The following is a 25579-nucleotide window of genomic DNA, read 5'->3' on the forward strand; positions in this document are numbered from 1 at the left end:
AAGTTCTTCAGAGTGGACAGTCACCAACTCCCAGAGCCGATGGGGCTGAGTCAGCTGGTCCAGAGCTCTCCAGAGGGCCAGGGTGGACCAAGAGCTTCCTTGGCCCAGACCTATGGGATGATTGTCCGTGACATAAGGGGCCACTTTTTGGCCCAACGAGACCCCAGATGTGGAGCTGGGGGGGTGGCCCTCCCAGGTCACAGAGCCCCTGGACCACGTCTGACCACTGAAGAACCCCAGAGATGGGAGGTGACTGCCACCAACTGGGTCCCTGTGTCTGGACCACCCAATAGAGAGAGGATTCAGGCCAGGAACAAGAGGAGGAGGCTGGAGGAGGCCCTACTGACCTAGCCCAAAATGGCTCTATTCTGGGCAGCCTGAGGCCTGCCTGCTAGCCTTGGTGCTTGGCAGCGGGCAATCTATGGAACGAGGCAGGGAAGCAGGAAGAGGCCAAAAACAGTGGGAAGTGACCTTGGGGGGTTGCCTCTTGGAGGTTCTCCCCTGCAGCCATTGCCTCCTCACCTCTGGAAAGCTTTCCCCTTTGTAAGACCCCTCCCTCCCCTTCTTGAGTTGGTAGTCTGAGTGGAGGGCCATGCTGCTCCCTTCTTTCTGAGTTCACTGGGGCAAGTTCAGGGGTCTGCAGGGTCCACAAGGGAGTGGTTTCTGCCTCCTCTGACCCTGCCTGCAACCCCCCAGCCCCAGCTGCCAGTCCTGACATTAACCCCCTCCCCTGCCCTCTCCTCCCAGCAAGGTGTGCCCCTGGGACACCTGGTGGTCTAGCAGCTGCTCATATCTCTGGGCCCAGGGTAGGTCCCAGCGGTCCTGGAGGGGATGGGGGAGGGGTCTGGCCCTGTGGGGTGAGGGAGGGGCAAGCCTGAGTTGGGTGCGCTGAGGCCATGACCTCCCCTGAGACACCGGCAGGCATTCCCAGTGTTCCTCTCTGAGAAATGGGGGAGCAGGGTGCAGGCAGGGGGTGCTGCAGGCCAAGCTCTGGGGGAGCCAGTCCTTGTGAGGGACCAGGGCAGGTGAGAGAGGCCGGAGGCTGCTCTGGTCAAGGCCAAGGCCACTCTGGCCGGGCCACTGCAGGGTTACTCTGGCTGGGCCCCAACCAGGCCCCCATGGGTCACTTTGACTGGTCCCCCACAGGGTCACTCTGGCTGGGCCCCATGGGTCATTCTGACTGGGCCCTGTCAGGGTCACTTTGTTTTTTAGGGGTTTTTTTTTGCAAGGCAAATGGGGTTAAGTGACTTGCCCAAGGCCACACAGCTAGGTCATTAAGTGTCTGAGGCCAGATTTGAACTCACGTCCTCCTGACTCCAGGGCCAGTGCTTTATCCACTATGCCACCTAGCTACCCCTGCAGGGTCACTTTGACTGGACCCCCCCCCCCCACAGGGTTGGTCTGGCTGGGCTCCATGGGCCATTCTGGCTGGTCCTCCACAGGGTCATTCTGACTGGGCCCCCTCCTCACTGTCCTCCATTCCCACATCACCAGATGCCTTTTGGATATTTATGCTGAATATTATGCAGGCATCTCTAACACTAACTCATGACCCTCCCTTTTATCACCAAGGGCACCTCCATCTTCCCAGCCCCCCAAGCTCCCAGCCTCAAGGTCATTCTCACCTATCAAGTCTTCCCAGCACCCCTTCTCTTTACTCGCAAAGCCCCCAGTCTGGTGCAGACCCTCCCTACCTCTGGCCTGGACAACTGCAATAGTTGTGGGTGGGTCTACTTACCTTTAGTCCCTCCTCCATTCTCAGCTTTCTCATGTCAACCTTGCCTTGCTCTCTTTCCCCCCACACTTCTCCTGCAATCACTGGTTCCCTGGCACCTCTAAGAGCAAGTGTAAGATCCTTTTATTTTCCCCTCAATCAACATTTTTTCTTTTTTAAAAAATTCATCTTTTTGTACAATTTTAAGTTCCACATTTTTCTGTCTCCTTCCCTTCCTTCCCTCTTCCCATGACATGTTTTACATGCACAATCATGTTGAACATATTTCCACATTAGCCATATTATGAAAGAAGAATCAGAACTAAAGGGGAAAATATGAGAAAAAAGAAAAAAAACACATTTTAAAAAGTGGAAATGGTACACTTTGGTCTGTACTCAGACACCAAAGCTTTTCCTCTGGATGTGGATGACATTGTCCATCACAAATCTTTTAGAACTGTCCTTGAGTTCTGAAGTGAGAGGAGCTGCAGCCATCATGGCTGATCATCCAACAACATTCCAACTTTACTTCAATGTCTATCGTTGGAAATTTTTCTCTCTCCCTCCCTTTGTTTCCTTCCCCCATGACAGCAAGCAATCTGATACAGGCTAGGCACACACAATCATGTTCAATAGATTTCCATGCTCATAAGACTCTTAACAACTGGCCTTTTCTACCTTCCAACCTTTTCTTTCCTGGGCTCCATCCACTATGGTCTGGGATTCAACTTGATAATATCCTTGTGGTTCCATTGATTAGATAAACTCTAATCCAGGCAGAAGACCTGCCTAAAAGGGTGGTTGATTTACTAGGATCCCTGTTGCTGCTGCCACCTCTTTGACCAGTCCACCCTGGGAGCTCTCCCAGGGCAGGTTGGGGGTGGGGTGTGAGCTCAGAGAAGCTCAGGAGGGAGAAATCCAGAGTCCTGGGTGGCTTTAGGTCTTCTCTTAGGACTATTGTAATGAGGGTCCACCAGAGTAAATAGGATTTTGTGGGGTGATCTGGTAGCCTCAGGTCTTCTCTTAGGACCCTTGTAGCAGTCATGAGGTGAGGGGCAGCAGGTGAGGTAGAACTGAGCCTCACCTCTGAATGTGGAAGGGCTAAGTATTTGCACCTGGACACTTAGCTCTACCTCACCTGCTGTCCCCTCAACAGTCCCTATATCATGATACTGGTCCACTGGAGTGATTAGAATTTTGTGGGGTGGTCTATGAATCTAATGACCATTTGTAACATTTTTCCAATGGGAAAAGGCATTCCAGGTTTCAAACTATTGACTCAGAAATGAACATTGAGAACGGAGCCCACCTTAAGGTGGGGAGGTGGAATTACATGTTCTAACCTCCATGTAACCTTGAAGTGTGGGTGGCCTAGCATTGGGGTTCTGGCCACTCTGCTTAGGAATCAGTCTTACAGTGAAGGGGCTGGCAGGTTCAACCTGGGACCAAGGCAGGACAATGGAATTTCTTGTCCTTTTGTTGCCACTGGAAGCTCTAGCCAAAGGCTAACTTTGGCTTTGGAACTTGCTGAGATTATCCTCTTGTAAAAAATTAGGAGGCAGAGCCAAGATGGTGGAATAGTAGGGCTGTGAATGAGCTACAATCCATTTCCTCACCCTGCCCCCCAACAGATTAAGGAAATGCAGCATCTGGGGAGCTCCAAGAACAAGTCATAGTGAGCCTATTCTGGCCCACAAGCACTGTGCAGTAGTATCTGGGGACTGCCCAAGGGCAAGTTGAGGTTCAGACTCAAGGCAGGGTGTGGCAACAGAGGCCAACTGGCAGTTTGTTGCCCACTCCCCAGTTCTGGGACATAGAAACAGGGCAGATACATGCCTGGGTGGCACTACAGGGTGAGGAGTGGTGGTCCTATCCCTAGCCTCTGCACCAGCAGCAGTGATATGATCTGGACCTCAGGAGCAGAGCAGGGTCTCATCTCCAGCTTCCAGCCCAATATGAAGTCCATAGGGGAACAGTATAGGCAGGGATCCCAGACCACAGAGGTGGCCACTGTCGCCTGGACCCAAATCTAGTTCAGACCAGGGAAGCTGAGACCAGACTTTGCCCTGTTTCCCATGACTCGGGGAACTTTGAAAGCTAGCTGGGTCCAGCTGAGCTGGTGACTGGCCAAGCTGTCACTGAGAGCTTGGAGGAACAGGATGACTAGAGATGACCCTGGACACAGGGTGGGCAGGGTTAAATGACTTGCCAGAAGGACTTCCAGGGCTGGGGAGCCACAGCAGGATCACACAGGATTTAGCAGCCACCAAGTCTGTAGTCAACAACATTTATTAAAGGTCTGCAGTGTGGCCCAGGATACAAAGATGAAAAAAAGACAGTCTCTATCCTTGGGGAATTTACAATCTATTAGGGGAAGCTGAAGGGGGTGGGAGAAGGGAGAGAAGAGGCTCCACTAAGGAACTTGCTGGAAACAACAGAGAAATCTCACAGTCTTGTAGCCAGGAGAGAAATGAGAAGACAGCTGATCCAAGCTCTCTTCTTAAATGCAGACCTGTCCTTTATAGTTTCAAATCCTCATTAGAGGGGCTGAGAGTTGTGAGGAGGAGGAGATCAAAGGCTGCTAAAGTCTTGCTGGCTGATTGCTGTTCGGTTGTTTAGTTGTGGCTGACTCTTCATGGAGTTTTCTTGACAATGTTGGAGTGATCTGCCTTTCCTTCATTTTATAGATGAGGAAACTGAGGCAAACAGGGTGAAGTGACTTGCCCAGGGTCACACAGGAAATGTCTAAGGCTAGATGTGAACAGATCCCAATAATGAGTAGTATAGAAACTCTGAAGGTCAAACTCACAAGTGAGGAAAAACATCAAACAGACAAATATTTGTTAAGCATTTATTCTGTCTTTAAGTACTGGGGGTGCAACTATGACAAAGAAAGACAATCCCTACCTTCCAGGAGCTTCCAATCCAATGGGAGAAGACTGCCAGAAAAGGAAGCTGAAGAGTGGGGAGTGAGGAGAGGGGGATGGGGGAGAAGACAGAGAATTCCAGAATGAGCCTCTCCTTAAGTGGAACCAAGGAAATGCTGCCATATAACACAGTTGATTGGTTGACAGGTGATGGGCTTACTGTCCCCTACCCCCATCCCAATGAAAGAAGTTTCAAACCACATGAGTAGCCAAGTGGACTCTGGAGGGAATATCTGAAGAAAAGTAAATGAGAACCAAAATGATAAATGACTAACCCAGGATTCTACCTTGGTGGGATGGTTCATGTGTTCCTCTGAGGCTATCATCATAATGGTTCATGGAGGATTAGACAGCCTGGGAATGTTTCTGTTCTCTCCAGATAATGGTTTTTTTTTTAGGGTTTTTTTTTTTGGCAAGGCAAATGGGGTTAAGTGGCTTGCCCAAGGCCACACAGCTAGGTAATTATTAAGTGTCTGAGACTGGATTTGAACCCAGGTACTCCTGACTCCAAGGCTGGTGCTTTATCCACTAAGCCACCTAGCCGCCCCTCCAGATAATGTTAAGAGACAAAAGGAAAGCGAGGGGAGGGCAAATACATGGATGTGTGGGGCAAAAGGGAGGTTGGGGTGCACAAGGAAGGGGTGGGTTTTACACTGGAACCTCAGTCTCATCTGAGCAGGTCAAAGGAAAAACACACACCAGAGAATTGGATAAAGAAATTTCGCTCAGCAGGGAAATAGAGCAAGGGGTGAGGTGAAGGACTCAGAGCAGACAATGCTATATACGTACACAGACCTAACAGTGTATATAGATGGGCATTTTTTTCCTTTGGGTGTAGCCAATGGAGAGCTTGATTTTGCTTGACTATATGTTTTTGATTTTCTTTTATTCTCAGTTTGGAGGGAGGGAGAAATGGCAAATTTTGTGGATTAAAAAAAATTTAATTAAAAACATCCCTAAATGAGGAGAGTGACCAGCTCTAGCTCTCAGTATTTGCTAATCATATTTTTGAGATGTACTGACCCACTAAAATGAAGCGAGTGGCAAGGCTGAACCTTCTGCCTGGCTTTGTTGTATTTTTGCAGGAGCCATGACCAGTGACGGGCAGATTAACGTATATTTTTATAAGGATCATTTCAATGAATTTGTCTGCCAGACGTTATGGAAGCAAGCCATGAACTCAGAGGGAGAATCCTGAATGGTGAGGGGGCTGATGCTTCTGGGAAGTTTGTGTGATAAAGAAGAATTATCCAAATATAGATAAAGTCAGAGACATTATTTTTCTTTTTTTTTTTTTTTTAGGTTTTTCAAAGGCAATGGGGCCACACAGCTAGGTAATTAGTAAGTGTCTGAGACCGGATTTGAACCCAGGTACTCCTGACTCCAGGGTCAGTGCTTTATCCACTGCGCCACCTAGCCGCCCCAGAGACATTATTGATGGTGATGTGTCACCCCTTAGAAAGACAACAGGATTACCTCTACAGACTGGCTCTGGAACTCTTCTTAGGGTCATAGTGTTTAGTGATAGCTCTCTGATTTCCCCTCTTTTTTCCCCCTCTAATTGGAGAAACTGTTGACCAGTTGACTCCCAAGGCACTCAGGAAATTCTGAATTTCTCAGAATTACAGAATTTGAATTGGAAAGGATTTGTCCAGCTGGTCCAACTCCCAGTCTAAGGAACCTCATAATATAACCCATCCCAAAAGTGGCCATCCAGAATCTACTTGAAACCTCTAAAGAAGGGGGCCCAACACCGCTGGAAGCTGTTGAGACATCTCTTAGGATGCTAGGAAGCTTTTCCTGCATTATCAGAGTTAATCACCCTGAATAAAGCCAATTTTTTTTTGTCATTAATAGACATTGAGAGAAGCACTTATGAAATTGCTTTCCCTCTTGTGGCTTCCTGCTATAAACGGTTTGGATTTGGTTTCTAGGTCAGCCCAAGAGTGTCCTCCATCTTGGAAGAGGACTATTTTGCAGGCACCTCTCCTCTTCCTGGTAGGACCAACATCTGGACTAATGTGCCCTTCCTGCAGAAAGGCCTCCTGGAGCATCTGCTGAGTACCATACAAAGGGAGGAGGAAAGCAGAAAGTGACTACTGGCAAAGGGGCCAGAGCCAGACTTAACCCTGAAGTCTGGTTAGCAGGCCTGTGGGGGTGGAAATAGCTACAGTCCCGTCCATACTGGGTTAGCTCCTCCTTTTACCAGGTATGGTGCTGGTGCTGGCGCTGGGATGTGATGACAGGAGTAGCATCAATTTTCCCTCAGGAGATGTACTGGTCTATAGATGTGGGGATCTGGGAGGGGGCCCCTGAGTAGACTTTGGAAGGGAACAATAATGGGCAGTGAGTTGGCTCTGGGGTCTTGAGGTCAGCAGCAGAGCAGTCAGAGAGCCAGAGGCAGAAGCACCTAATGGGGAGCAACCCCTGAGGAAGGGTATCAGAGCAACCTGACAAGGTCCTAGCTCCTCTTAGATTTGTGGCCCCCTCCCCAGAGTTTATCCTGGCTAGGGCCACTTATAGCTCCTCTGCTTGTCATCCAACACCTCCAGGCCATGGCCTTCTAAACTGCTGGGCCCAAGAGGGGAAAGAAAATGTGGGAGGGAGGCACAGTGACCTGTGAGAGTGTCCACAACTCCATTCAGCCCACCCTTGTTTTCAGGTTTGAGGACCAGCTCTGCTGCTGGCTGAGCCAAGACCTCCACTGTCTGGCCATTTCCCTTCCTCCACCCCAGAGCACTCTTAGGTGAGCAGGGTCTGCAGGGCCACTGCCTCAAGAGGATGTTGGTTTGTAGAGAACGCTCTCAAGGGAGGGCAGAGACACCAGCTGAGAGCTCCTGAGTCTTTCAAGAGGGGCTTCACTGCAGTGGTTCTGGGCCCTGGTCTTCAGCTTTCTCCCCTGTGGTGTTATTGTCCAATCTTCACATAATGGTGAACACGCAGGGTTCAGACATGGGCCGCTTTGCTCTTTGATGTCTCCTTCTATTTCTGCCCTCTGTGAACAAACTTGGAGGTGTTGGGTCATAGGAAGCACAGTACACATTCCACTGTTAAACAACAAAAATGGGGCCAAGGAACAGGACTACTGCATCCTCTCTGGGAGGCCACAGTGCTAGTGTCCACATTCTTCTTGGTGGCTAACTGGCTTTGGTGAAAAATTCTTAATTTATCAAGTATTTGTTAGTGGTTTTATGTAGCAATAGTCTAGTTCTGGAGCCTGGCTGGGGGTGGCTAAGCTGTTTTTATTCTTATTAATTTTAGAAGCATAACAACTATTAACTCTTGTTTGTGAAATTTAAATATTTAGTCAAATGTCTACTCTGTCACTAAATATGTGGCAACTCTAATGTGAAAATGACTACTAAGAAGACATGGAATGCTATTTTAAAATGCAATTTTATTGCCACTGTCACATTTCTATGGATTTTTGAACATATTTAAATTAAAAAAAGAGGCACTCAGGTCTTGCCACCTACTTGCTCTGGCACAAAGGTGCCCAACCAGTCCATCCTTAGCTCCCAGTGCTGGGCATGCTGTCTCTGAACCCAAGCTCTCTGGGATCTTTGGGCCCCTTGCCCAGCTCTTTCACTTATTCCTTTCTTCTTCCCCAATAGGCTACAAGGTTGGAAGCCAAGCCCTCTGTGGAGAAGGCTGACGCCATTCTGTTGGAAAAAACTGAAGTATTTAGAAAAGCTCATTAAAACCACCAAGGATGAAGATGAGATTTATCAGTTCCACTTGTCCACTCTGAGAGACTTGGGAGACCTCTGATTTTGTGAAGAAAAAGGAAAAAAGGGACTCAAGTGGGATGAATTTTAAGAAATGTGTGAAAAGCTTTAATGTCACGTTCTCCTTCCTCAAACTGCTTCATAGAATTGAGAGATTTGTAGCTTTGACATTAATAGCCCCATTCGTGTTGAAGCCTGACTGCCCCTAATAAACATCCGTGCGACTGTGATGCTGTATTCAGTTGGGAATAAAGACAAGGTGGCAAGTTAAATGCTGCCCGTGCCAAACAATCCTCATATTAAAATTTCACACGCAGCCTTTCCCTGGCTTGGTCACCTGAGCAGACTGAAAGACATTTAGCTTTTGACTGATGCAGGGTCTCCCATGAGACCCTGGGATTTGATTAAAATCCCTAACAGCACCTGGTCTCTGGGTCCTCCGTGCCTGGGTCAAGCTTGTTGTTTTTGCAAAATGATCAACTCACTGGACAATGCGGTCCTGCATTTTCCCACCCCTGGCACTGTTGCTTCTGCCTCTGTGATCTCTGGTAAACCTCTCGTCATATGGGTGGGCTGTGGTTTCTTTGCTTGCAAAATGAGGGGATTGGGCCATATGGCCCTCAAAGCTTCCCTTCAGCTCTGAAAGCTCCCGCCCCTTTCTTCTGTGTCCTATGTCAGCTACTGGGGTCACAGGTGTGCTGCCACCATCTCCAGAGATACCACGTCCAAGTCCTCCTGAATGGTTGAAGTCTGAAGCGGCCCTCAGGACTGTCCTCTATCCAGTGGCTACCACTGGAGGAACTCTCCTGCAGTCATGGGCAGTGGGGCTTCCGCTGGCCCATTGAGGCTAGGGGACACCTGACCAGCAGGACTTAGGTCCCAATGGCTCACAAGTGTTGATGCAGGAGACAATGTCCTGAGAAATATTCTTACCTATCTGGGGAAAGGTGGGGCTCACAGGACACCCTTGTGGTCAGATGGCTGGCCCGAGCTGACAGGGCTCCTCTGTCCAGGCCCCAGCCGTTTTGGGGGAGCACCTCTCCCCCCTGGCTTCCCTCCACTTCTCTGATTTCCTTTCTCATCCAAGTCTGGCGTCTCTTCCCACCCTTCTCTTCTGGTCACTCTGCATCCTGAAAGCTCTCTCTGGCCTTCTGGGTCTGAGCTCCAGGCTAGACTAGTTTCTTTGGGGGGGGGGGGGTGATTATTCAAAAAGCTTCTTGGTCAGTGGCTGGAGATTGGTCCCAGCAATCCTGTTCAGTGCTTCCAGAGTGAGCTTTTCTTTGTGGTACATCTAAAGAAGAGGCAGGAAGAAAGCTTAAGAACCTTCTATGAGGGCAGCATGTTTCATTGATTACAAGATGGACAGTGCTCCTGTGTGGAGGTGGGTAAAGCAGGCTCAAGAGATGGAGCATCTCGAGCAGATTTGACATTAAGTGTGACCCGGTCTGGTTTTGGGCCTCATGGCTCCCTGGCTCCTGCCATGGCTGCTTTGGAAGTTGGTGACTTCCAGCACTTTATTTCAGCCATTTTATCTTTCATTAAAGAGGTTTTCCTTCTCAGAATGGAATTTTACATTCTGTGTCTCCTCTGTAACTACCTTTATTCCCAAATTGAACTCTCTACATGTGAGATGGTGCCAGGCCAGCCTAGAGGGGGGCCCCTGGGAGTCCCAAAGCTGCTCCTGGGGAGCCATAGTGACCTTGGATGCTGCCTCCTGCTGACAGGCGCCAACATATTTTGAGCCACCTCGATTTGGTTCCTGGCTCTTCGGTCAGGAGCTCCTTTCCCACAGACAGTCCCTCAAGCCAAGGATGACAACAATGACAATAAAGGCTGGGGAGTCTCTCTCCCAGGACCCCCCCCCCCCACAGAATTACAAAGAGAAGGAATGTGGAAGACACCTCTAGAGAAAGGTTAACCTCTTGGGTAGTGCAATATGCTGTTTTTGTTTAAAGGGTTTTTCTTGAGCCAGGGTCTACAGAGGAGTTGAGGAATTGTGGGACCTGGACCTCTGTCACCTACCTCTTGCCATTCTGCCAGTGTGCCGTGCTTGTACCCAAGCAAATGGCAAAGTCCATGAGCTGCTGTCACCTGCCGAAGAAACCCAGACACCTTCAATGGGCCACATGCAAGCAGATACTAATCCATTTGTTACATGGAAAAAACACATGGTATCAAGGGAATTAAAAGGAGCTAAGCTGGAAAAAGTCCCATCCCTTTTTATTTTGGGGGGAGCAGGCCTGGAGCCTGATGCTGATGTAGAGTCATGTCCCCATTTGGGGACTTCTTGGTTAAGATACTAGAACAGTTGGCCATGTCTTTCTCCAGCTCATTTTACAGATGAGGAAACTGAGACAAACAGGGTGAAGTGACTTGTCCAGAGTCACTTAGCTATAAAGTGGCAGAGGCCAGATTGGAACTCTGACATTCCTTCCTGACTTTGGGCCAGGAGCTCTATCCACTGTGCCACCTGGATGTCCATGATGTTCTCATTCCTCAACCTTTTCTATGGCTTGCATGAGTACCACTCCTCAGCCTTACCTTTAATTCCTCTCTTGCACTCACCACCCTTATTGGATTTCTTCCCAAGGCTCCCTTATACCTTTATAACATTTTGCCTCAGGTCCCTATCTCTGCTCACCTGGGCTATGATGACAACCTCCTCAGTGGTCCCCTTGCCTCCCATCCCTGCATCTGGATGCCAAAGGGACCTTCTCACAGTATTGCTATGACCATATCTCTCCTCCACTTGGGAAATTTTGGGGGCTCCTAATGACTCCAGGGTCAAATATGGGGGCCTGATATTCTCTCTGAGCCCCCTGCTATTGACATGAGAAGACTTGGGGAAAACCCAACTCTTCTACATGAGAAGGTTGGCAGGTTCCAAAGACATTTCAGAACCATTGGAAAAACCCAATGGCAGCATAAAGGGTCTGCAGGGGCCAGATGCCAAGGATCCTGAGGCCCAGCCCTGGATTTTCTCTCTCTAAGGTTTGGACCTGTTATCTGCTGAAGCATGGGTCACCCATGGGCACAGATATCTGACAGTCCAAGGGTCTACTACAAGGTCCTGCTGTGCATGGGAGAAGAGGGGGAGCATGGAAAGTCTGCAGAGGGGAGCACAGGAGAGCTGAAGGGGGAACATGGGAGGAGCAAGGGCTGGAAGGGGGCTGACAGAGCAGGCCTCTCTAGTCCGTTAGGTCTTCATGTTCTTGGCATCTGAGATGAAGGAAGCTGCTGCAGCTGCTTTCTTCCTGGGTGTCCTTCTTGCTCTGCAGAGGTCTCAGAGGTCATGACAGTGGCAAAAAGGAGTAATCTCTTTTGCTAATTCTCACAGTGCTGGCCTTGAGGCCCTCAAATTTGTCATCAGCACTGGCTATGACCCCCATCTTGGGTCCTTTAATGGAGCCAAAGGCTAGAGGGAGACCAGCAAGGCTGAGGCTGCATCCTCTCTTCCTCAACACAGCCCTGGAGGTCTGGAGGGTGTTAAAGTGATGGATCCTGGGGTGGAGCCAAGATGAAGGTAAAGACTGGGACTCTCTCGTATTCTCCTCCAAACCACTCCAAATATCTTTTTTTTTTAGGTTTTTGCAAGGCAAATGGGGTTAAGTGGCTTGCCAAGGTCACACAGCTAGGTAATTATTAAGTGTCTGAGACCGGATTTGAACCCAGGTACTCCTGACTCCAGAGCCGGTGCTTTATCCACTGCAGCACCTAGCCGCCCCCCAAATATCTTTAAGTAATGACTCTAACCCAAATTCTAGAAAGGCAGAACTCACAAAAAGATTGAAACAATCTTCCTGCCCAAGAGAACTTGGAAGATCAGTGGGAGGGTCTGCTGCTCCAGGGTTAGAAAAGACCTGCATTGCGGCCTGGGCTGTCCTGGGACAACTGGGCGACTGGGTGTGGTAGCAGTGGTGTTTCTAGATCTCTAAGTCCAGGGATTGCCAAGGACAATTTGGAAGGTTAGTAGCACTGAGGTGAGAGAGGAGCATCATAGTCCAGTGCAGGCCTCAGAAGCACAGACCCAATCCCAGCAGACCAGGAGAAGGTCTTGGAAGTCACTGAATAATCATCATCATCATCAGCTGCCTCCATAGGTCTCAACCCACAATTGGTATGGGGGTCAGAAGGGGACTACAGGGATCTCTTTGTTATCCCTGAGACAAGACTCTGTGGCTTTGCCAATACTCAGATCTGGGTGGCAGCCTGGGGTCCCAGTACCAGGAAGAGGAGCAGAAGCACAACAGAGTTTACTGCTACAGAGGAGCAGGTACCCTCCCCATAGTTCTAGATCTGTAGACCACAGCACACTAGGAGAGTGGTATAAACTTCTCAGAAGACCTTGGAAGAACTGAAAACTTGCAGGACCCTAGAAGTATCTTTGAGAACAGTTGCAAAAAAACCACAACAGCTTGGAACAATATGTTCTCTACACTGGAGGTTGAGCCCCACCTTAACAAAGAATTAAAATCAAGTCATAGGCTGGGGAAATGGATGAACAACAGAAGAAAAAAAATTCGATTACAGAAAGTTTCTATGATTGTGAAGATCAAAAATGTACTCAGAAGAACAAAGTTAAAGCTTGTACATCCAAAGCCTTGAAGAAAAATATGAATTGGTCACAGGCCATGGTAAAGCTCAAAAATCAAATAAGGGAAAAATTAGGAAGAGAATGAGAGTGATGCAGGAAAATCATGAAAATCAAGTCAATCATTTGGTGAAGAAGACACAAAAAAATACTGAAGAAAATATCATCTTTAAAAAAAACCAGATTGGGTAGAAAGTAAAAAGAGATCCAAAAAAGTCAATGAGAAGAATGCCTTAAAAAGCAGAATTTTCCAAATAGAAAAGGAGATACAAAAACTCACTGAAGAAAATACTATCTTAAAATATAGAATGAAGCAAAGGGAAGTTGATGATTTTGTGAGAAATCAAAAAAAAGCAAAAGAAAACCAAAAGAATGAAAAATTAGAAGACAATGTGAAATAGCTCAATGGAAAAACAACTAACCTGGAAAACAGATCCAGGAAAGACTATTTAGAAATTATTAGTTTACCTAAAAGCTATTACCAAAAAAAGAAAAAAGAGCCTGGACATCCTTTTTCAAGAAATTATCAAGAAAAACTGCTCTGATATTGTAGAAGCAGATGATAAAATAGAAACTGAAAGAATTCACTGATCACATCTGAAAGAGTTCTCAAAATGAAAACTGCCAGGAATATTTTAGTTAAATTTCAGAGCTCCCAAGTCAAGGAGAAATATTGCAAGCAGTCAGAAAGAAATAATTCAAGTATAGAGTCACAGTCAGGATAACACAAGATTTAGCAGTTTTAGATTAATGGACCATAGGGCTTGGAATATGATAGTCCGGAAGGCAAAAGAGCTGGAATTACAACCAAGAATCAATTCTCAGCAAAACTGAACATCCTTTTTCAGGGGAAAAGGTGAACATTCAACGAAACAGGGGACTTTCAAACTTTCCTGAAAAAAATGACCAGAGCTGAACAGAAAATCTAATCTTCAAATATAAGACTCAAGTGAAGCATTAAAAGGGTAAACAGGAAAGGCAAACCTTAAGGGGCTCAATTATGCTGAACTGTTTATGTTCCTATATGGGAAGATGATACTGTTAACTTACATGAACTTTCTCATTTATTAGGGCAATAGAGAAGAACATAATTTAGTTTAGACAAGGCACAGGTAGGAGTTGAATATTTAAGATATATTGAAAAGATGGAGTTACCTACCTTAATGGGTAAGAGAGGAATGTACTGGAAGAAAAGGAAAGGGGGAGATTAGAATGGATTAAGCTATTTCACATAAAAGAAGCAAGAAAAAGCTTTTGCGGTGGAGTGGAAGAAGGGGGAAGTGAGTGAGTCTTACTCTCTTTGGGATTGGTTCAGAGAGGGAATAACACACTCAAATGGCTAAAGAAATCTATCTTAACCTAGAGGAAATTAGGAAAGGGATGGGAGAAAGGGGGTATAGAAAGGGGGAAAAAAAGGCTAGGTGATAGATGAGAGGGAAGATTGTGGGATGGGGTAGTCAGATGAAAAGACTTTTTGAGTAGAGACAGGCTGAATGGAGAGAGAATTGACTAGATGGGGGTGAGGGGAATAGAATGGAGGGAAATATAGTTAGCTAATAGGATAAAAAATGACCAACGTTGGAGGTGATGTTGGGAAAATGAGACATCAGTGTACTACTGTTGGAGGAGCTGTGAAAGGATTCCAGAATTTTATAGAGCAATTTGGAACTCTGCCCAAGGGGCTATAAAACCATACCTGCCCTTTGACCTAGCAATGCCACTGCCAGGTCCATCTTGGAGAAGAGAGGAGAAACAGGAAGGAAAAGGACCTCCAGGTACAGGAATAGTTATAGCACTGTCTTCTGGAGGTGGGGAGCTGGAGGTTGAGGGGAGGCCCAGCCGGGCTGAACAGAGATGAACCGGTGGTCTGTTATGGGCAATGCTGAACAGGACGTTTTCAGTTGCAACCAGGCAATGAACTAGATACAAAGTAGAATCAACAAGCAATGACTAGATACAAAGTATCAGGGAGAAGAACTGAACTGGCTACAGAGTAGCAGCAAATAACCATCCACTATGCAGGACCTGCCTCTCCTCAGCAATGTTCTCCACACCAAGGACAGATCTCAGGGGGTCTGGAGACTGACTGAAGCAGGTTTTTTTTTCTTTTCACTGTATTTTTCTGGAGGTTTTTCTTTTTGGGGGGAGCTTATTTACTTTTACAACATGACTGTTGTGGTAATGTTTTTTATGACTGGGAGAAAAGGAAAGGGGGAGATCAGAATGGATTAAGCTATTTCACATAAAAGAAGAAAAAACTTGCTTTCTCAAAAAGGGGATGGGTGGAAGGGAAAGAATTCAGAATGAAAAGTTTTAAATGTGAACGTTGAAACTTGTTTTTGCATGTAACTGGGGAAAAAAGAATGATGGATCCTTTTTGAAAATTGATGCTGTTAGTTCCTGCTGTTTTATAACCACAGAACAACTTACATCTCAGACAAGAGTCCAGCCTCAAGACACCATCCGATGTGATTGTCTGTCATTGGCCTCCTATTTACCTATAGAAGTAGAGGCATCCACAAGGTGCAAGGTGGAGACTGAGGAGGGGGCACTGTGGGGGCTCATCTGGCAACCAATGGAGACCCAGAGGTGAGACCCATCCCTTACTTCACTCTGGGCTCCTTGTGGACCTACTCTGTAAGGGTCTAGAAAGAACAGGGACCAAATGGAGAACACACCCTTGTCCTCAGTGCCTGCGTGGCCTCCTCCTGAATTCTTATCTTCTTGGCATCCACAATCTGCCTTTCCCCCTTGGGGCCTCTGGCAGGTAGGACCTTGGATTGGTCACCAGGTCTCCACTTACCGTCAGAACATCATAGTAATCTTCACCATTCTCTTGGCACTGGTGGAAAATGTATTCCACGCCCAGAAAGAGATCTCCCAAATTGAAGTCATCTGGGTCCTCTGGCTGTGGCACTGCCCCTGCCCTCAGGTTCTGCCAGGTAAGAGACAAAGCCCATGGGTGTCACCCCATCAGTATGAGCCCTTCTTTTTCCTCCACTCTTCAGCCCTGTACTGGGAAGCCCCCCCTAGAACAAGGTTCCACTTTTCTTTACCAGGGGGCTGGAATGTGGGGGATCAGGGGGCTCCCTCCTGGTTACCAGGCCTCAGGCAAGTGAAGGGAACAGACATTCATTCTTAGGGTTCTTAATTTCTGTATGTGTGAGTGGGTCATCCACTTCACAGAAAGATTCCTCGTAGAGGTAGGAGTGCTATGGAGAGGGGGCCAGTGTTTAAGCAGAGTGGCTCTTAACCCTTCTCCATGTCCTATGTGGTGAGGTAAGAGTATTCTATCCAAGGGGGAGCCCTGACTTTTACCCACATCCCCCCCAAGGCAAACTGGAATATTTTTCCTTCATCATCTTTTGGATCTGACCTTACCTATGGAATTGAGGGGAAGGGAAAGTCAGAGGGGGCAGGAGACTACAAAAACTGTGAGAAATTGCTAATGAAGAAGAAAGTCTGACAGGTATGTGTGTCATTCCCCCCCCCCCCCCCACTGGCCCATGTGCTGGGCCTGAAGAAAACCTCCTGGGTGCAGGAAGAGCTCTGCAACTAATGGGTTGCCCTATTCCAGTGGGAAGCTGCTGTTTCACAATCTGCCCTGATGTGTTATGTCTTCTCAACCCTTCCTTTTCATCTCCTCCCTAACTCTTTGTCCTATACCTTTTTGTTTTAGCCTGCACATGTGGGGACAAACATGAAAGGCAAATCCAATAAAAACAGACAATAGGAAATGACACATGGCTCTGACTGAGGTGGAGGGGGGGTGCTTTGGTGAAGGAAGAAACCAGAGGATGAATGGAAGGGATGCACCTGCTCTCTCCAAATCCCCTCCAAAAAACTTGAAACTTCACCTCAAAGTGAATTCTGGAGCAGAAGAACTCAAAAGGACGGGCAGAAAAGTGCTCCAGCCCAAGATCACTTGGGCAGGAAATGTCTGCGGCTCTGGGGTGAGAGGGGGGCATAGGCCAGCATGGGTGATGCAGCAATATTCTACGATGCTCAGCCATCCAACCTTTGCCATTGTCAGCGCTACAAGGAGCCAAGAACTCCAAAGGACTCCTGAAGACAAACACTCTTCACCTCCTGAGGAAGGACTGATAGTGTCTGAATGCAAGTCAAAGCAGGCTTCTTCTTGACTTTCTTGACTTTGGATGTTTGGGACCTATGTTTTCTTTTACAACTTGACTAAGAAAAATATGGTTTGTGTGCCAGCACATGTATTAACTATATCCAATTGCTTATGCTTTAATGAGGGGCAAAGGGGAAAGAGGGAGGGTGAATATTTGGAAATCAAAATTTTTTAAAATGATACTTAAAAATTTCTGTATGTAATTGGAAAAAGTGTTTTAAAAAGAAAAAGAAATAAACTGGAGCTAAACAGGCTTCCTTTCCTTGAAGCCTGCCTATCCTGGGTTCTCAGAACACAAACTCATCAAGCATTCATTAGCACCATGGAGGCTGCTGCCCCCCACCCCGCCCTTACTCACGGTCCTGTCAATTCCTTCAGACAGGCCAAGTCAGCTCAAGGGTTGCCTTAAAGCTTTTCTTCTCCAGCTAAGAGACCCAGTTTCCTCATCATGGCCCTCCCTCTTCTGCTGCTCTCTCCAAAGATGGCTGGACCCTGAAGGTCTGGGCTGAGCAGGACACAGAGGCCAGAGAACAGTCTTCCCCTCTCCTGGAAGTGGTTCCCTCTTCTGGGAGCCCCAAAAGGACCAGACTAGACTGCTTCACTGCCATTATTTATGGTTTTTTGATTAAAAGGGAGAAAAAATAATCTCTGAAAAGAAAGCCTGGGAGCTGAGACCTGACCTCCCATAATAGGGGAGTAGTCAAGAATCCACTTTACCTCATGGAAAGGAAAGGAAAGCACATCGGTGGGAGCACGGTTCTGTCTGTAGGTCTCATTAAGGCGCTGAATACCTTTGTTGTTCACACATATCACTCCCAGGTCGAACTGCTGGATGCCCAGGACTTGTCGGAGAAGCTCGATCCTGGTCCGAAGTGGAACCCTTCGGATGGGGATCGCACTCTGGAGGTTTCTGAGTATGAGGCTCATCTCCAGGTTAGGCTGAAAGGAGACCATGAATCATGTGTGAACTCAAAAGTCAAGACTAGAAAGTCATCCTACAATTTCTTAATAATAGCCCTGACCAGTAAGTCATGTCAGCTGGGAGAGCTCAGTGATGTTTATATCAAGGTTCTCACACAGAAAGAGACCAACCGACTATGTCCAGTGATGAGTTTCCTGGGCAAAGTTAAGATTCAGGGCTAAGAAGTCAGCTCTGACCACCATCCAGGTCAGTCTGCTCTAAACCAGAGCTCTGTACACCATCCACCATAGCTCTATTCACAAGGGAGCACAACATATTATGATAATAGGAAGAGAGAATAAAAACACGAGATTGATTGCTTAAAACAAAAGCAAAAATGATTTATTGGAGCTTTCACCTTGATGATGAAGACTTTTTTTGGTGAGGCAATTGGGGTTCAGTGTCTGGTCCAGCTGGCAATGTCAACAGCTGAGGCTGGATTTGAACTCAAGTCCTGCTGTTGCCTGTGCTCTTTTCCTGTGGCATCACTGTGCTGCTCCACACTTAGTTACCTTCCATCCATCCTGTCTGAGGTCTGTTGTCTTTTGGCTTGCATTCTGCCTCCCCAGCAGACTTTGAGTTCCTGGAAGGCAGGGACTGTCTTGGGCCTCCCTTCTGCTTCCCAGCGTACAGCTGTCTCCATCTCAACTGGATTCAATGTCAGAGTAAGTCTGACGCTCTTGATTCCAGGTGAATTCATGTTGGTATGGGACAATTAGAGAATTTCCAGCTCCTCCTAAGAACCTCCTTCCTCTCTTTGGCAGGGGGACCCTTCCGTAACTGACCCCAACAACCTTCTTGTGATTTTATATCATCCTATCCTTGAGGTCATCCTATAAAATTCACTAGGCAGCCATTAAGGATGATTTTACCCCAATGATAAAATGCAATTCTTTTATCCATTGACTGAGTCTATGGGGTGCATTTCATTGCTCCAGAAGTCATGGGATCTAATGGTGAGTCTCAATATCTATAGACTAAAATCTCCTAGCGGACAGGGGATGAGTGCTTTGCCCACAGAAGATGCTAAAAAGGACTTGTTGCATTGAGTTTCTAAGGTCAGAGGTAGTACCTTCTCTCTTAAGGCAGGAATTGTCATCTCTAGTCTCTTAACACAGAGCACTTGAAAAATGCCCTGCGCATTGAACAATTCTGAGTGAGCTTCCTGGCTGACTGCCTGGGGCATGCTTCTATTCTGAGACTGACAGGCCAGATGTTCCTGGTTCCAACTACAAGCTAGTTCCCCTCCTTCGTCATCACTGATGACTTATGGCATGGGGGTATCAGTGACCACACTTGGACAAGAATCCCTCTAGGCCATCTCCATCTTAGAGATCTCATTACCACATCAGGCAGCCTCACCAGGCCTCTGCTACAAAGTTTTTCTTTATGTCAAAGAGACTTGATTCATCTTTCTACCATTTCTGTCCATCCATTCCAGTTCCGTTCTCTGGGGCCAGAGAGAGAGCCTGAGTCTTCTTCAGGCACCCAGGGTCAGCTCTCAGGTTTCTCTGGAACTTTCCTCAAGCTAAACATTCCCAGTTTCTTTAATTAATTTTCAAAGTCTTCTTTTGTTTATAAGACACAAATTACTTAGCTAAATAGAGATAAAAACTACCTTAAGTGTTAGGGAGAAAAAGAAGAACCAGCAAGAGACCCAGGAACAAAAAGAGAGGGCAGCATGTCTGATGCAACAGGTCAAGAGGCAGAGGCCAAGAAAAGGACTTTGGGAGGTCAATGGAGATAGTGGTTTTAGTTGTAATCTGGGAACAGAAGCCAGATTTTAAGGGATGGAGAGAACAGTAGATCTTTTAGTAGCTAAATTTTTTTTTTCATGGGAAAAGCAAGGCTTGCTGACTTCTTTTCTTAATGATTTAGGCAAAGACTGTCACATTTGCAGGTGAAAGCACAGATAGGAGGGATGGATGATACAACTGATGACAGGATTTAAAGGAGGTGAGAGGCTAGATCCTGAGGCTAACAAATAAGATGAAAAAAAGTATTAGATATTTAAACATCTGTTTAACATGGGGAGGTAGACAATTTAGAATCAAAACAAGTTTAGATCAAATCAATCAAAACAATTTAGAATCAAATCAAGAACCAGAAGGCCTTTAGAGGTCATGTAGTTCAAGCTGTGTTCTCGAGAATAGGAAACTCAAGTCTATGGCCATACCACCCTGAACATGCCTGGTTTGGGGGGGTCGGGTTTGGTTAGTGCTTGGGGTGGCTAGGTGGTGCAGTGGATGGAGCACTGGCCCTGGAGTCAGGAGGACCTGAGTTCAAATCTGCCCTCAGACACTTAATAATGACCTAACTGTGTGGCCTTGGGCAAGTCACTTAACCTCATTGCCTTGAAAAAAAAAACCCTAAAATAGGAAACCTGAGACTCGGAGAAAATACCAGGGCAAGCAGGGCTGGACTCTGTGTCCAAGCTGGTAGTCACCGTTCCAGCTGTTCCCCAACGACATCGAACTGAACAAAAGGTTTTCTCTGGGAGAGGCTGCAAAACGTGGGTGGTCAACTACAAGGGAAAGGCGGGGGTCCCCAGTTCTGCTTCTCACTTCCACGGCCCTCAACCTGGACAAATCACTTGCGGGAAGTCTTGGGGTTTTGAGTTGTAAAATGGGGACACCAAGGCAAAAGCAACAATGCCCAGTCCTCCCTGATGCAGGAGACGAACTGGCGACCTCCACTCCTTGGTCCAAGCAGGATGCCAAGGCTGATGCCCTGGGTCGGCCTCTTCTGGGACACCGGGAAGAGCTCACGCCTCCTGTCTTTGACACTGAAGTTCCCTTTGGCTTTCTGCATCCCATGCCCGTGGCAAAGGGGACGAGGATGGCCCAGATGAAGAGGAGGATGAGGAGGACCGAGAGGCCGCGGCCGAGGCTTGCCGGTGCTCTCCGGGCCGACGCCGGGGGACGCCCCACTTGAGCCCCCCGACCCCCGACCCTCGGGGGCGCCCCCGCCCCTCCCTGGGGAGGCGGGAGCCCCGGGCTGCTCACCTGGAAAGGGCGGAGCTGGCCTCCCCGCCTCGGGCCCGCGCCCCGGCTCCTGCCCACGGCCCCCGAGACTCCCCTCCTTCCGGCGGCTCCGGACTCGGCGGCACGCGCCCCGCCCCGCCCCGCCGCGCCCCTCCCGCATGCGCGCGCACGGCCCGCAAGGTAACGCGCAGGCGCGAGGTCGGCTTCCGGGGGCGGGCCGCGGCGGGGCCGGGCGCCGGAAGCGAGCCGGGTCCGGCCTTGTTTATGGCCCCGCCGGGCCGCCGCTCCCTGCCCTCGGCTTCGCAGGCCCCGACCGCGTCCGCGCTGCCAGCGGTGAGCGCCCAAGGGGCGGGGGGCTCCGGCGGCAGGTGCCCCCCGCGCTCTGCCCTCCTCCCGCCGGGACACCCGGGCCCCCCGGAGGCGGGAGGCTGCATGCGCCTCCCCGGGCCTCCTTGCCCCCCGGGAGCAGGGTGCCCCCCCGCCTCCGTGCCCCCCCCGCCTCCGTGCCCCCCGGGAGCAGGCCTCCCCCGCCTCCGTGCCCCCCGGGAGCCCCCCCCGCCTCCGTGCCCCCCCCCGCCTCCGTGTCCCCCCCGCCTCCGTGCCCCCCGGGAGCAGGCCTCCCCCGCCTCCGTGCCCCCCGGGAGCAGGGTGCCCCCCGCCGCCTCCGTGCCCCCCAAGAGCAGGGCCCCCCGCCGCCTCTGTGCCCCCCGGGAGCAGGGTGCCCCCCCCGCCTCTGTGCCCCCGGGAGCAGGGTGCCCCCCGCCGCCTCCGTGCCCCCCAAGAGCAGGGCCCCCCGCCGCCTCTGTGCCCCCGGGAGCAGGGTGCCCCCCCCCGCCGCCTCCGTGCCCCCCGGGAGCAGGGTGCCCCCCCGCCTCCGTGCCCCCGGGAGCAGGGCCCCCCCCACGGTGGCCCCCGGCAGATGGAGGCGGCGGCTGGGGCACCCTCAAGTGTGCCGGGCGCTGATCTCTGCCCCGGGAGGGCTTTTCTGCACCGGCCGGCTCCAACAAGGCCTGGCCGTAGAGTTCGGGCCACTCCGCTCCCCTCGGCCCCCATCCCGGCCTCAGAGCCCCTGCAGCTGCGGGCTCCCGCCTGGTGCCTGCGGAGCTCTGGCTCGGCCCTGGCTCCCTTTCCGTTCTGGAGGGCCTCACCGTGACCAAATACAAGGACTTTTCCTGGGGGGGGGGCTGTGTGACTAAACTCTAGACCTGCCTCCCCCCACCCCTTTTTTGTTTTCTAAAAAGCCAGCGTGCCTCTGGCTTTAATTCCTGCCTGAAATTATGGGTTCGTGTTTTTTTCTTTTTACTGTCAGTATTGAAAAACAGAGTGCCCAAGTAGCAGTGGTGTTGGGGGGAGGTTGTGCTTGGGGAAAGGGAGGTGGGAGAGCACCGAGCCCTACCTCAGACCATGTGACCTTGGTCGAGTCACTTAACTAGGTTTCCTTGTTGCAAAGCTAGGATAATGCCCTCAAAGATAAAGGCTCAGAGCCGGCAGACTCTCATCTCCTGATTTTCCGTCACCTCTGTCTTTCAGTGGCTCGGAATGGCAAGGAAGGTGAACTTTGAGCAGAAGACGAGCTCCACTCAGCAGGTGGTTTGGTAGCTCTTCTGATCTCTTTTGCTGTTCCATAATCAATTTGGAAGATGAACCCCAACAATCCTTTTGGGGGGCAGCAAACCAATATGTTCCCCAACCCTTCTGGCGGCTCACTGGGGACATTTCAGGTTCAGCCACCGTTTCGATTTGGTCAGCCCTCCCTTTTTGGACAGAATAATGTGGGTCCGGGACAGAACCCAGGCTTTGCACAGTCCTCTGGCTTTTCCCAGCCTTCTGTGGTGAATCAGTCTTCTTCAGGATCTTCGATGGGATTTCCGCCCCTGCCCAGTATTGGGCTGTACTCCACCCAGGCCCCGGGCCAGTCTTCTGCCCTCACAGGGACCCCTGGACCTCCTGGTTCATCCATCATCCCCAGTGACCCGGGATTTAGCTTCAAGTCCACTGGTCTCAGTGCTTTCCCTGGCACCGCCGGCTTTGGACTCGGTAGTGGGGAAACGACTGGTTGTAGTCTGGGGCGGTCCGAGTTCAGCTTCAAGCCTCCTGAGAGTGCCACATTTCGACCGATCTTTGGGGCGGAATTGGAGCCAGAGAAGACCCAGAGCCAGGTTGCTCGGAGCTCTTTCACCTTCTCCCACCCGGTCGGTGGTGGGCCAGAGGCACCGGGCTCCTTCACGTTTTCCCAGGGGGTGAGCGGCTCCGGCGCTAGCCCAAACTTTACCTTTTCCAAACCAGCTGGCAACGCCCCCTCCTCATCTTTTGCCTCTGCTTCGTCCAGTCAGAACGTGGAAGAGGAAAAGAGGGGGCCCAAACTGGCATTTGGGAGTTCAGGGAGCAGCTTCGCGAGTTTCACTTCACCAGGGTCTGTGGGGGAGCCCTTTTCCATGAGCAAAGCAGCAGCTAAACAAGGGCGAGATGATGCTGGCGGCCAGGGAGGGTCACTACCTGGACACGTGAAAGGACTAAAAAGAAAAGAAGACCATGACCGGTCACCCAGGAGACGGGACTATGACGCTCCTGATGATGTGGAGCTCCTGTCACGGGGAGACCATCCTCCAGAAAAGCGTCCTCCGCGCCTGACTCGCCCATGCAGTGGCGGCTTGTTTGGGCGCACGCTGCAGGATGTGCTGAGGAGCAACAAAGAAGGGGGTCGCCTGGGTGGCAAGGAAACGAAAAAGGAAGCGAGTGGCTTGGAGGCCCCTGAGACCGAGCACACGGGAGTGGGTATCCCATCTGTGTCATCCACCCCCAGGCTGAAGGAGGAAGACGTAGATGGCAAAAACAGCCAGGAAGGTAGCCACTGGAATCGGGACTGTGCCGGAGGGTGCTGTCTTTGGTCCCTTTTGGGCTTCCCTGCATGGGTGGGATGGGGGGGCTTTTGCTCCCTGTTGACCCACCTCCCTCCTGGTCACTTCCCTTACAGTCTCTGCCAGCAGGGCCACCCCTTCCCGCCGTGGAAAGAAGGAGAGTGTGGACAGCTCCAGCAGCTTGTCACAGAGTGAGCTCACCGCCATTCAGTGTAAGAATATCCCCATCTACCTCAACGACAGGGCGGTCCTGGAGAAACACTTTGGCCGATTTGGGAAGGTGCAGCGCATCTATTCCAGGCGCAACCGGAAGCTCGCCATTGTGTATTTCTCTGACCACGTGAGTTCTCTCATTGTGCTTCTCTCTGCTGGGCCCTTCTCATCAGGTGTTTCTCTGTATCTCTTACTCTCATCCACTGAGTAGCCCCCACTTTTTCTCTGCCTCCATTGCCTCTTGGATAGCCATTGCAGCCTTTCTTGAGCCATGGATAGGATAGACTTTTCCAGGCCCTGTGGGCTGGTGATTCAAAAAGAACTAAGAGGTGGGCCTTGTCCTCAAGGAACTTACAGTCTAAATGAGGGAACCAAGAAGCAAATATGCACAAACAGGATAACTAGGGAATGGTTAACTAATTAGCAGAGGAAAGGCACTGGAATTGATTAAGAAGGCTTGCTCATCAACAGTGGGAGCAGAGGAGAGAAAGCATTTCAGGCCTGGGGGATGCCCAAGAGAAGGCCCTGGCAAGAGACCCATGATGCTGCATCGGCCTCCTGGGATTTAGCTGACTGCCCGCTTGTGTCCCATTCTGCTTGAGTTGTGCGTATGATCTTGTGAGAGTTACAGCCAGACCAGCAGAACTTTGCATGAAAAACATAGTTTGGGGGCTTAGCAAAAGGAGCCAGGTTTATGATCTGCTGGCTGAGGCATCTAATTCTTGACCTTGTGCCAAAGGTCTGGAATAGGAAGCCCATTTCTTGGTGTGTTTTTGCTCCTGCTGTCTTTTGAACCTTTTTGTGTTGGTGGTCACTGGGTGTCAGTGCCTATGATGACCTGGTTTGGGCTGCAGCCAGTGGCAATGCCTAAGTTGCCAGTCACCAAATGAAAGCAAATTGAATATGTTTGCCCTGGGGGTTCACCATTGGATCTGCTTCTCTTAGTTCTCAGTTTGTTTTTAAATAAGCAGCATGGGAGGGGAGGGGGAGAGGGGAGAAATAGGAAAAGAAACTAGCACCTCCCTCCTACTTCTCTGTGAGTACCCTTAATTTTCTGCATTCCTCAGGGATAGTGAAACAATGCAATGAGGCCACCCTTACCAGCAAGCTCTCCTGCAGATGTGTGGGAGCACCCTTGGGTCAGTGGCTTTGGGCTAAGAGGATTTCATTGGAGTAGGTCATCTGTCAAAGGCAGATTGCCCCCATCTGTAACACAGCAGGTGGTTTTCAAGAATTGCTATGACCAGAACATTCTTTTGGCCAAAGTCATCCTCTCTTCCTGTCCTTAGTGAGTTGATCCTTTGGAACCTTCCCGACTCACTTGTCCTCCCTGTCCTCCAAGTTCCATCTCTGCCTCTGTAGACTAGTTGGGTCCCTGACATCTTGAGAGGCATCCAATTGGATTTTCTCCAACTTTTTGTGTGGCTCTTACTGGCATCTCCTTCTTTTCCTTCTCTTTATTTCATTA

General features: G+C 49.6%; 2 protein-coding genes across 4 annotated transcripts in view; one reads left to right on the forward strand and one right to left on the reverse strand.

Moving 5' to 3' along the window:
• Nucleotides 1-8020: 8020 nt before the first annotated feature.
• YBEY (ybeY metalloendoribonuclease) lies at nucleotides 8021-21143 on the reverse strand. 3 transcript variants are annotated; one of them, XM_074189884.1, is made up of 5 exons: nucleotides 21062-21143; nucleotides 17813-18034; nucleotides 15764-15895; nucleotides 10392-10460; nucleotides 8021-9660 (listed from the first exon to the last, which is right to left on the reverse strand). In XM_074189884.1, the coding sequence occupies exons 2-5, from the start codon at nucleotides 18020-18022 to the stop codon at nucleotides 9571-9573; spliced, it is 501 nt and encodes a 166-aa protein (XP_074045985.1). In that variant the 5' UTR covers nucleotides 18023-18034; nucleotides 21062-21143; the 3' UTR covers nucleotides 8021-9570. The 3 variants fall into 3 exon arrangements, with proteins under 3 accessions (XP_074045985.1, XP_074045986.1, XP_074045987.1); XM_074189885.1 differs by lacking the exon at nucleotides 21062-21143 and adding an exon at nucleotides 18415-20959; XM_074189886.1 differs by lacking the exons at nucleotides 8021-9660; nucleotides 10392-10460 and adding an exon at nucleotides 13470-14879.
• Nucleotides 21144-21242: 99 nt separating this feature from the next.
• The window catches only part of MCM3AP (minichromosome maintenance complex component 3 associated protein), a 34859-nt gene continuing 30522 nt past the window's right edge, over nucleotides 21243-25579 (forward strand). Inside the window, exons 1-3 of the mRNA XM_074189889.1 lie at nucleotides 21243-21373; nucleotides 22571-23884; nucleotides 24015-24238. Coding sequence (XP_074045990.1) covers nucleotides 22681-23884; nucleotides 24015-24238 — 1428 coding nt within the window. The 5' untranslated portion in view covers nucleotides 21243-21373; nucleotides 22571-22680. The remainder of the gene's footprint in view (nucleotides 21374-22570; nucleotides 23885-24014; nucleotides 24239-25579) is intronic.

This window comes from Macrotis lagotis, chromosome 5 (genome assembly GCF_037893015.1).
Source record: "Macrotis lagotis isolate mMagLag1 chromosome 5, bilby.v1.9.chrom.fasta, whole genome shotgun sequence".
NCBI lineage: Eukaryota > Metazoa > Chordata > Mammalia > Peramelemorphia > Peramelidae > Macrotis > Macrotis lagotis.

What these genes read in the sequence shown, in the direction of transcription:
- YBEY (XM_074189884.1), bottom strand. Translation starts at nt 18,022, where the DNA reads ATGAGCCTCATACTCAGAAACCTCCAGAGTGCGATCCCCATCCGAAGG. An exon ending in TTTCCTTTCCTTTCCATGAG is followed by an intron (nt 15,896 to 17,812) that starts GTAAAGTGGATT and finishes CTTACCTGGCAG; the next exon opens with AACCTGAGGGCAGGGGCAGT. An exon ending in CACTGGCAGAATGGCAAGAG is followed by an intron (nt 9,661 to 10,391) that starts GTAGGTGACAGA and finishes CCTCTTCTTTAG; the next exon opens with ATGTACCACAAAGAAAAGCT.